The 11,891-nt window shown below is 34.6% G+C and overlaps 1 protein-coding gene across 1 annotated transcript; it reads right to left on the reverse strand.

Annotated features, from left to right (window-relative positions):
• Positions 1–628: 628 nt before the first annotated feature.
• Positions 629–5,463, reverse strand: LOC112522122 (protein NUCLEAR FUSION DEFECTIVE 4). The gene is made up of 3 exons (XM_025131200.1): positions 5,021–5,463; positions 2,184–3,082; positions 629–1,159 (listed from the first exon to the last, which is right to left on the reverse strand). Exons 1-3 carry the CDS (start codon positions 5,327–5,329, stop codon positions 706–708), a joined length of 1,662 nt encoding a protein of 553 aa, XP_024986968.1. The 5' UTR covers positions 5,330–5,463; the 3' UTR covers positions 629–705.
• Positions 5,464–11,891: the final 6,428 nt, after the last annotated feature.

The raw sequence follows: 11,891 nt of genomic DNA on the forward strand, positions 1-11,891 counted from the left end.
AATAAATTAAAGAAATTACATAAAAATGAAAACTTTTAAATAGTTGATTTGATATTAACATTGCTATATTTTTTTTTCCAAATTTTTACAATATATTCAAATTTATATTTTATTCAAAAATAAAATCATTATTATTTGCTTAAAAACACATAAAATCGTATTATAACATCGACAAAGACAAACAATAAAATAGAACATTAAAATCGAGATGTGTTTCGCTGCATTACGCAAGTACTCTTCTAGTATATATATACTCTCAATACAAAAAACTTTACACAACATTATATGTATATGTATGACTGCTACTACAACTATACAAATCATTCTACTTAATTTTATCAAATTTACAAGGTATCAAATAAATCTTACTTTTCTACCCTTTCATTCAAGCATCTATTTTTGATCGATAGCCATGGGATTGCTTATTTGAAACAACTTATGCTTTTCTACAAAAATACCTATCAACTTATTATAAGTCAGAAAGGTTTAACTTCTTCAAAAACTCCTTATTACCGGTTTGACACCGGTATAAGTTGTTTATCCAAACACTCAAAAGTGCTTATTAAAGATGTCACACCGGAACAAGTGAATAAGTTGTTTTTATAAGCAATCCCAAACACCCCCTAAACCAATTGGAATGCGTCGATTCTTATGTGGACAACATTCCAACCGGATCTACTCTATCACTACTTGAAACTATATCTATTATGATACTAGACAAGCCCGGTTACGTTCGAACCTATCGTAAGCACGTCGAGTTCTTAAGAATAACAACACACTTGAAAATAGCCCTAAAACCGAAACACAACCCCACCAAACAAACGTTACAAAATAGCACTCTCTTCCCATACATACCAACGATCCCCTATACGAAACCGCGTTGGCATCATAGACGAGGGCAGAAAGAAGACCGTAAACGAGTGACCCGACTGGGATATTAGTGATGAGAATGTTGTGGTTCACACCAACACTCCTAGGTCCGAAAAGCTCTGATGTGATCGACACGGCTGCTGAGAAAATGAAGCCGGAGCTTAACCCGATGAGGGAAGTTCCAATCTGAAGTGCTACCTCGGCTTCTGTCATCGAAAGCACGAGCAAGGCTAGCGGTGTTGGCACCAGTGCAATGGCTAGCCAGCCGGTCCTTGCCAAGTACAACTTCCTATATACATTTATAAATCAAATTTCTATACATGAAGGATCATACAGGGTGCGTTTGATACGCATATATGACTAAATGGACAAAAGAATTCTTGAAGGTATTAGGGTTTTAATTTGACATGACTAGTTTAGTAATTACGAAGTTTTTGCAATCTCCCCTTAATTTTATTCCACCTATTATTTTGGAGCAGAGTCTGACGCTATTGCCAAACTAATCCCGGCAAATTATGACCATAAGATATCACTCCAGGTAAACTCAATGGTACAATTGTGGTACAATTGTTGTGGATACCTAGAATTGAACCCAAGGCAGATGAGATATCCCACCAGCCTCAACCACTACGCCACCTATTTAACCACAAGAGTGGTGCCTGATTGGTTTGAGCTTGATTTCAAAGATCAAAAGTACCAGGAGGTCCCAGGTTCAAATCCAAGGAGGAATAAAAATCCCCTTGTGGCCACGGAGGTTCAAATGCGATGACTCCGGGCTATCTGCAAAGCAGGCAGTTGCCCTGGGATTAGTCGACTATGCCACCTATTTTAATGGGACTAAAAAGTGCATTTTTGGCCTACCTGTCTAGTCCCAGCCTAATGTTGCACTAAACGTAAGACAACAATTTTTTTACTGTACTATCTCGTGTTTTTTTACTGTACTATCTCGTGTACGAAACACACCCTTGAAGGGGTGACAACAGTTGAGAAGACACGGCCGCACAAGGATCAGGTTGGTGGCAATCCTTGGGGTCAATAAGAAGGGTCGTTCCTCTTACTCTCAGGTTCGATTTCTGTTGGGGGCAAAAACCGTTGTGGCCATGCCAACCCGCCATAGGGAGGGCTTTTGCCGGTTCTAGGACTGTTCGACCGTGGGCCTAGACGACGTGGATTAGTGGGGCGTTGCCGATACCACTTTAAGAAAGACAGTCGAAGAGATATGGGCACATACATGATGTACAGAGCATGTACAGCCTTCGTATGTGTTTCTCTTTCTGATAGCTGAATGTAACTTGATGTATGTATATACTTACATTCTCAAGAAGTCTGGTGCTGCTGAAAGTAACCGGCCGAAGAAGGAGAAAGATGAATAGAGTGTGATGAGGGTGGAAGTACTTGAACTTAAACCAAGCGATTGCGCTATCTGGCCTAGATTGTTACTGTAAACTAGCCCGATTGTTCCCCCACAAAAGTATGCAAAGTAATACAGCCAAAAATCGATCCTGCAAAGGAGCCTCTTTGTATCATGCTCTTCCTCGAGCATTACCAATCTATCGCTCTTTATCATCATCTCCCAACACCCTTTACGTGTTGTACCATCTTGTACATTTTCAATCCCGTTATCATCATTATGTACAACCACAGTAGTATCATGATTACCATCGAGGAGCTCTTTACACAGGTCAAGATCATCAGCATCAGCAAAAACGAAACTTGACCCTTTGACAAGAATCTTTGGGTATATGGCATGCTTAAACCAGTTTCTACCATACACCATACCTGGGATTCCCAATGGAAGAATAAGCAAAACAATGGCACCAGAAAAGAAGAGCTTTGCATGATTTGAAGGTGCCAAAAGGAGATAGAGGCCAGTGATGACAGCAAAGATATTTAAGACGATGAATATGAAGTGATCATGGCGAGTGATGTCTGAATGAAGTGGGCTTATTGGGGGTTGCCGGAGGATCGGGATGAGGGCTGCAATAGAGGTGAAGAGTGGGACAGAGGCATTGAGGAGAAGGTAGAGATCATAGGACGATGGGTTGATTGCTTTGGCTGCGAGGTTATACAAGGCTGCGCTTACGCCATTGAAGCTTACGGTGAGGGAGATGGCTAGAGGTCGACTTCTGGGGAAGTTTTGGATGCATAGAACAAAACAAACTGTATTGAACCAACTGATACTACATCCAGCCAACAAGCATAGTAGAAATACCTGCAAGTAATGGCATGGCCATAGTGAATATTATGATTACCCATTGAGATAAAAGAACATATGCAGCCACACTGCCAAAAAAGTTCATCAAGAATCTCAATGGAAGAATTTGAACTCTCTTTAGGTAATAAGTCCTAAGCATTCAGCCAAACCAACCTAACACCACCATTTTTAAGCACCTTTTCAGGGATGTTCAACATCCAAAACTGTTAGATTACACTGGAAAATGAGATAACAAAGAATATATTTTAGAGCATTCCGAACAAATTCTTCAAAATGGAGAATCAAATATCAAATCTCCAAAAAGGAATATATTCAAACTCCAATAATTTTTTTACTTTGTAGAATATGACATTAATCATATTATTAAAATATTCAATGCATTTAATGATATACTATTTATCTCTCCTAACTTTAATTTAAATGACTGAAAGTAATTAAAAATTATTTATCTGTCCTAAGTAATAGCATCTCTAATTTAAGGTTCTTACCGAGCATCTCCTGTTCAAAGAACTTATAAGCAAAAAATGTGAGCTTCTTACAAGAAGCCCACATCCTTTGAGTTTTTGTATAAGAATCTATGTTTCTTATTTGAAGTTGGTATTAAATGATAATTTGCTAGTTTTTTTATATATTTTTATTTATAAATATATAATAATTATTGATGTTTAAAAAAAATATATGGGACCCACAAAAAATATTTTTATAAGAATTATCATTATGCACTTTTATGTTGGTTCTGAATTAGAAATAATGCGATAACAAAAAATACAAAAATAGGTTCAGAACTTGCATCGGAGATGCTCGAATCATGTTCGGGAAGTACTCCAGATTTTAAGAATTGAAAAAGTTACGGATGTTTAGAGAAGAAAATACTCTAAAATCTCCATTTTAAAGAATTGTGGGAGATGTTAGTGCTTGAAGTTCTATGTAAGACCTTACTAACTTTCGGAGTTATTTTGGCCAATAGAGTGTGTTTGGGATTGCGTATTTGAAACAACTTATGTTTTTTCTACAAAAGTACTTATCAACTTATTATAAGTCAGTTTAACTTTTTCAAAAACTCTTTGTTATCGGTTTGGTACAGGTATAAGTTGTTTATCCAAACACTCAAGGAGTGTTTGGGATTGCTTATTTAAAACAACTTATGCTTTTTTGTAAAAGTGCTTATTAACTTATGTGGTATTAAACTGGAGTTTTGTAAAAAGTGTTTGGATTAGCTTACAGCGGTACCAAACTGTAATAAGCTGATAAGTTGTTTTTTTAGTGTTTGGCAAATTTTGTTTATATCTGTAAAATGACCAAAAATGACAGAGAGAAGATTGATGTTGTTAAAATGACCAAAAAGGACAGAGAGAAGATTGATGTTGTTATATGGAGAAGGGAGAAGATTGAGATCGATGTTATCTGGAGGAAAAAAGATAGGTATAAAGGGTAATAGGATTAAAATGGTAAACTGGTAATAAGCAGTTTTTCATAAGTCAGGGATTAACTTATCAAAAACTGTTTATTACCGGTTTGGCACCGGTATAAACAGTTTTCTTTTTTCTTATCCAAACACTAGGTATTAGCTTATCACCGGTGTCAGACTGAAATTAGTCAATAAGCAGATAAAATAAGCAATCCCAAACACCCCCTCAAAAGTGCTTATTACGGAAACACACCGGAATAAGTAAATAAGTTGTTTTTATCGAACATGATACTTGATTCCCCCATTCAAAACAAGGCTCTTGGGGATTGATATATAATAGATTGTTAGATTAGGGTTTAAGTTCCGATCATTTAATTAAGCAAATTAAAGCGAGACAATGAAACCTACGATTTTGAAATATCGATAAAATGCTTAAAACAAATAGGAATTCATGTGTTGTGGTAAATGAAATACATAGATTCATGCATGGATGCATGATGATGATGAATAGAGGAATTTGAACTCACCAGAAAATAAGGAAGAGTGATGATGCGACGAATCAGGAGCCACTGAAGTCCATAACCGAAAAACCCCATGAAAGCCGCGATGAACATGACGATCCATAAGGGAAAATATACGAGCGCCAGTCCCGACGACCACCCAAACGCCTTCCCTAAATCAGATGCGGTGGCGAGATAGTTCAATTCCACCTGCGATACCTGCAACACCTTCTTAAGCTCCGACGAGTAGGCAGAGAAGTCAAAATTGGTGCCTGTAAAAGCCTGGATCCATATGCTGGCCATCAGAATCATCCATTTCCGAGATTGGCCGGCCATCACGTACGTACGTAGGTACGGTGGAGATGAGAAATCTCCGAATTGGTTGTGATGGTGGTTACCACCAGCCCCTCATGGAAACGAATTTTGGGGATGGTACGTACGTGTGGAATGGTGGTTGGTATTGAAGAATCTGCGCTCCTTAGAATCTCTACGTGGCGTGGTTTATAGACGGTCACGCCATTCTAATTCTGGTTTGATGCTGAAACAAAGAATTAGATTCTTTTTCATCCATTTGGAGAAACTGTCTTTTATTTATTTTTGTAAAAATCATGTTTTCAGTCGAATATTAATTGTCTGAATAAATTTGAAATTACGTACCATGTTCTGAATATAAATCGGATAATATTTAAATATATAAAAAACTGAAATTAAAAATAAACCACAATTGACGGAGATCCCCTTTTGTTTCAAATCGAGGATGAGGATGGGGACGAATATGGTATACCTCGTCTTGTCCCGCCTCATACCGTACCCATTATATATATATATTATTTATTTCAATAAAAACCGTAGTTCATAATTTTCGATTTTTTAAATAGGTTTATAATCTAAAATTGTTATTTTTTGGATGTTAATATGTAATATTTTAGATATCAAGTCAAAATGCAATTACTCGATAAGTTTTGTATATTACTCGATATAGTTTTATATTACTCAATATCTTCTGGTACATGTAACTTTAAGTTTTTTTTTTTGGATTTAATTGATTTTTTATTATTTATTTCAATTAAAACTGTAGTTCATAATTTTCGATTTTTTAAATAGGTTTATAATCTAAAATTGTTATTTTTTGGATGTTAATATGTAATATTTTAGATATCAAGTCAAAATAATTACTCGATATGGTTTTATATTACTCAATATCTTCTGGTACATGTAACTTTAAGTTTTTTTTTGGATTTAATTGATTTTTTTTTGGTTTTAGATTATTAGTTCTTATATGGTGTTGTGGTTTTTTTGTATTAAATTAAATTCATTTTGGTTTTAGGTTTATTGCAAATGTTTGAGATTTAAACATGTATGGTCTTTTACATATTTAATTTAAAATAACTTATATAAACGGGAAAAAAATCCCCGTTGGGGATCCCCGTTCCCCGTTGGGTATTTTGGGGGGGGGGATGTGATTATATTCCCCGGCGGGGATGGGGATAGGGACGAGAATAGAGATAAGTAATCGGGGACAGGGATAAGGATTGAGGTCTCTGCCCCATATTCATGCCTAATTACAGATACCCATAAATGTCTATCAACTACGTTGTTGGTTTGCGTTTGACTTTTAAAGCTGATAAGAAAAATTCTATAAAAATCCAATGAATTATGTACATTTTGATTGATTAAGTTCTTGAACTATTCTTTTGAATAAGAAAATCATTAAACTTTTTCATTTTTGAATGGTCAAACATCTGAACTATTTTTTGGAATGAAAAAACCATTAAACTTTCATATTTTGAATGATTAAGTCCATAAACATTTTTAATAAATAAACTATCGAACTTCTAAAAATTGGTTATCTATATTTTTTAAAAAGCTACATGTAACTGACTATTAATGTTTTTAAGTAAAAACAAACCTAAATCGATTTTACTGTAGCCAAACCTTATGCCATTAATACCCCTTGCTAACAATAGTATCGCTCCCCCTCGCTGCTTCATGTTGCCTCGACATTGTCTGTTCTCTGTATTGCGTAACACGTTGTTGGCTTCTGCCATCGATCTCCCGCTTTGTGATCTATTTTTTGTCTATCAAAAGAGGAAGAGCTAAAAGATAATTGGTTACAAATAGTTTTTTTTTTGAGTTAAAATGATGTAAGTAACCAATTTCTAACAGTTTGATAGTTTAATTTATTAAAAAGATGCTCAAGAACTTAATCATTTAAAATGAGAAAGTTTAATGGTTTTTCATTCAAGAAAATAGCTCAAAGACTTGATCATTTAAAATGAGAAAGTTTAGTGGTTTTCTCATTTAAAAAAATAATCCGGGGAATTAATCATTCAAAATAGGCTTACTTAAAATGACATTAAATGAATGACATTTTCGTCTTTTTATCTGTTTTTTTCCTGTTATAAAAACTAAAAAAAACCTTGTTTTCATTTCATCCTTTAAAATGGAAGATGCGTCATCTAATTCAACGGGCATGGTCAATAAGGTTCGAGCCATGGTGGTCCGATTGTATTGTTTTTGATAATACGTAAAATATGTGCATGTTGCAGATAAGAAGGTTGAGGCCATGATCGCTCCTCTATAGATCGGTGAGGGTCTTTGTTGTAGGCTAAACCTGTTACCAACGTGATCAAAGGTGAAGGTTGAGGTTTCGAAGGTCGTAGTGTTTTTTTTTTTTTTTTTCTTGTTTTTTGTTCGCATGAGGCCGACAAGGGAGGGTTATGGTTTAGAGGTAGAAAAGATGAAAACACAAAAACGTCCCTTATTTAACGGATTCTTAACAAAGTTTCGGAGTAGCACTTTCAAGAAAAATTCCAACCACGATGATCGTTACTATACTTAATAAGGTTTAGGGACTTCATTTATAGTCAGGAGTAAACCACAGGGACCAATTTTATAGTTTGCGTTATAAAATATTTGATACAAACTACAAATTTGGCCCCCTAATTTGTTGGTTATAATATTTTTGGTTTTTTTACAGATTTAAAACAAGATGACTATCATGTTCGTCTCTCCTTCCAACAACCATTAATACTTAACCGCTAACTTTAAGAGTATTTTAATAATTTTTGGTTTTTATCTCATTTTTTATTAAAAATAAAATGTCTTTTATAAATTAATGCACTGGATTCACGCCACTTTCTTAACCTTTCTTGGGAACCATGAACCCCTTTTCGTCAGTAAAATCTTTGGTCATCGTTTCCGACAAACTTTCAGTCATTTTCTCCGGTGAACCCCCAGCCATCTCTCAAATCCAAACTAAAGTTAAAACGAAAACCAACATCACAATGAAGAAATCTATGAAATATTGTCCTAAATGAATACCAAAATTCGAACCTTTAGATCTGTCAGTAAGAGATCGATGAAACTTTCCCCAAAATGAAAAACAAAGTCCAAACCTCTGGATATGTCAAGTATGAGATTGATGAAACTTCCGCAAAATGAAGAAATTAATGAATAAATAGATTCCTTAACCCTCCGCATCACCACCAATCGACACCTTAACTCACCAAATGAAGAATCAGTGAACTACGACTATCGATATCCTCCATGTACTAGCCGCCTCTCTCCGTCCCATTGTCGACAAAAACTCACCCATTTCCTTGTTGTCAGCAGAGACAACCGAGATGAAATCGACCTCGGTTAGGCTTCATTAAATAGAAGAATAACGGAGATGAAGATGTCATAGGTGAGAGATGAAAGCATCGGAGTCGCAGGGAGAGGGTGACGGGCGTTGGAGAAGAGAGGCGGGTGAAAAAACGAAAACCATGGAGTTGTGTTATCTCTCATTGTTTATATTAGAGAAAGTTACATTTTTGGTCCTTGTAATTTACATATTTATTTATTTATTAAAGAAAATGAGATAAAAGTGTGAAAAAACTAAAATATCTCTAACTTAACGGGTTCTCTAAATAGCCCGTAGAGGGATGGACCAAATCCGATCGTTTTTACAAAACCAGGGTAGCCATCTTTTAATTTCGAAACTGTAGAGACCAAAAGTGTTATAACTAAAATAAGTTCATTAGCTCCCAGGGTATTATAAAATGGAGTGAATTACGCTTTTGGTTTATGTCGTATGTCAAAAATTATGACTAATGTCCCTATACTCTATTAATTGTGAATATGCTTCCTCTGGTATTCAAGTTATAATAACTCTGATCCCTCTAACTAACAAAGTTAAAAAAAAATTAACCTAGTTATCTAGGGGGCCATTTTGGTCATTTTACACTTTTTTTTTGTCTTTTTTTCAAAAAAAAAGTAAAAACTTCATTATATAATATAACTTAATATCTTTATATAGTAATTTTCATGAGAGAATATTAACTAAATACGTGAACATGAAAAATGTCGAATCATATGTGATTTTACACTAACATCATGTGTAAAATCACATGATTCATGTGACTTTGGCCGTAACCTGAAGTCACGGGCCAGATCATCTTCTCACCTTTGTTTTGATCGTGCTCCGTAACACATGTAAAATCACATGTGATTTGACTGTTTTCTTGTTATCTTATTGACTTTATTCTCTTTTGATCCTCCCTTCTCCCTCTCTTTCCATATATATACATATACAAACGAGAACATTAACTTAATAATAGAACACGAAAATAGGTCAAATCTCGTTTAACATCACATGTGATTTTGGTGTACAATCACATGTGATTTAACCTTTTTTATATTCTTTTTTTAGTTATTGCTCTCATATGAACCTGACACACACACACACATACACACACACACACTCTCTCTCTCTCTCTCTCTATATATATATATATATATAGAGAGAGAGAGAGAGAGAGAGAGTTGGGTCCTGTGAGAATAGTTTCTTTGTGAGAACGTGAAAACAAAAATCTTCAACTACCTTCATTTACCTGCATTCCACAAATCTTTATGTACTTTCATTTACCTATTAATATCATTGTGCTGAAGTATTAACAAATTGATGCATGTTATAGTGATTGAAAGCATGTAAAAGTCCATGAATGTGACTAAAGGTGAAGATGAAGGTCCGTATTTTTTTAGTCGTTACGTAAAAAATCAACTCATCCAGAGTATTAGAAGTGCTCACACCTTGTATATATAATCAGGTTAATATGAGAACAATAACCAAATAAAAGAATAAGAAAATGGTTGAATCACATGTGATTTTACACTAAAATCATGAGTAAGATCACATGTGATTCACACGACTTTGGCCACGACCTAAGGTCGTGAGTCATGTTGCCTACACACCATTGCGTTGATCATTAGTGTAAAATCACATGTGATTTTGCACATGATTTGGTCATTCTTGTATTCTAAATTATGAGAAGGTAAAAAGGTAAGGCTCATATGTGAATCATCGGAAAAATATGAAAAAATTCTATTTGAAGATGTATATGTTAACCAACGTTACAGATTATGCATATGGGTTCACATATGCATCTTCAAATGAATTTTTTCAATTATTCACATATGCACATTCCCTTTTTTACATTTTCACGATATCTAACTTCTTACTTGAACCTCCTAATATATATATATATATATATATATATATATATATATAGAGAGAGAGAGAGAGAGAGAGTGTTCAATTGCAAACTCCATTTTCATTGTAAATGTGAGGATAAGTCTCGGTCCTCCATCTCTATTGATCCAACAACTCATATTAAATATAGTTTTCAATTATTAATTATGGTGATTAGGGGTAAGAGTGGTCATGGGTTGGGTTGGTCGGGTTGAAGACATTTGAACAATCTAACCCAATGCTTGCGGTTTATAAAATTTCAACCCAACCCAATCCAAACCATGCGGGTTGCTCGGGTTAGTCGGGTTGATACTTTGGTACATCAAAATATTCATTTAACCTTGGATATATTGTTTTATCTATTGTACTCATAATTTCTTTTTCATCATCACCCATTTGGTACAAGTTATTCGTACTTCTTAAATCTTAAGTATATCACATTTGATTAAATGCATATATCTATGTGTGTATGCGTGTGTGTTCACAGTTACTGAACATATATACAAAGGAGCTAGTTATATAGAGATGAAGAATAGATTGAAAATAATATGTATATGAAGAGGGTACGTGAGGTGTAATTGTCTAATGTACATATTAGTAAAAAATCAACAATCATATTAAATCCAATAAATAAAAGGATATTGAGTTTATCAGGTTGGGTTGGTTCAAATAAAAGTAACCAATATCAATCTAATACCTACAATTTGAGGACTTTACAATTCGATAAACATCAGGTTGCTTCGGGTTGAATTATCTCATGTTGGGTTGGGTTGATCGGTTTGGTCAAGTTTTTGAGCACCCCTAATTAGGGGTAAAAAATGGAAGTAAACTCCAATCTTACACGTGTACCTTATTTGACTTTTTGTTTTAGATTTTTAATTAAAAACTTTTACCCCTTTAAAGTTTAAAATAAAATATCTTAAAAATTACTAATATTTTAATCAAACAAATTACATTAAAAAACGAGAATTTCATGCTCTTCGACATGACATCCATCTGGATATAGGTTTTTTGTTTTAACCGTTTTTAAGTGAAATGTTATATATGTGTTATTCATTATGAATATTTATTTAAGTTCAAGTGTATATAATGGCTTGACAGCCTAAGTCCGTAACTCGACATCACCTTCTTAAACACTTTCTTTAACGTCGTAAGACACCGCATTTTTTCATCACTGTAACCCAACTGTTGGGTTACGGAATCTCAAGCACAGCGGAAAATAAAACCGTAACCCTCCAAGGACCCATACGAACCAGAATAAATCGGGTGTTTCGAAATTATACCTCACAGTTAGCAAAACTCTGATCACAGCAACAAACAAAGCTTGATGCCTCCACGGTATCCACGCAAACAATCCAAATCCTTTGCCTTCTCGTGATGCTAGTC

Source organism: Cynara cardunculus, assembly GCF_001531365.2.
Source record: "Cynara cardunculus var. scolymus isolate 2C chromosome LG 11, CcrdV1, whole genome shotgun sequence".
Classification (NCBI taxonomy): Eukaryota; Viridiplantae; Streptophyta; class Magnoliopsida; order Asterales; family Asteraceae; genus Cynara; species Cynara cardunculus.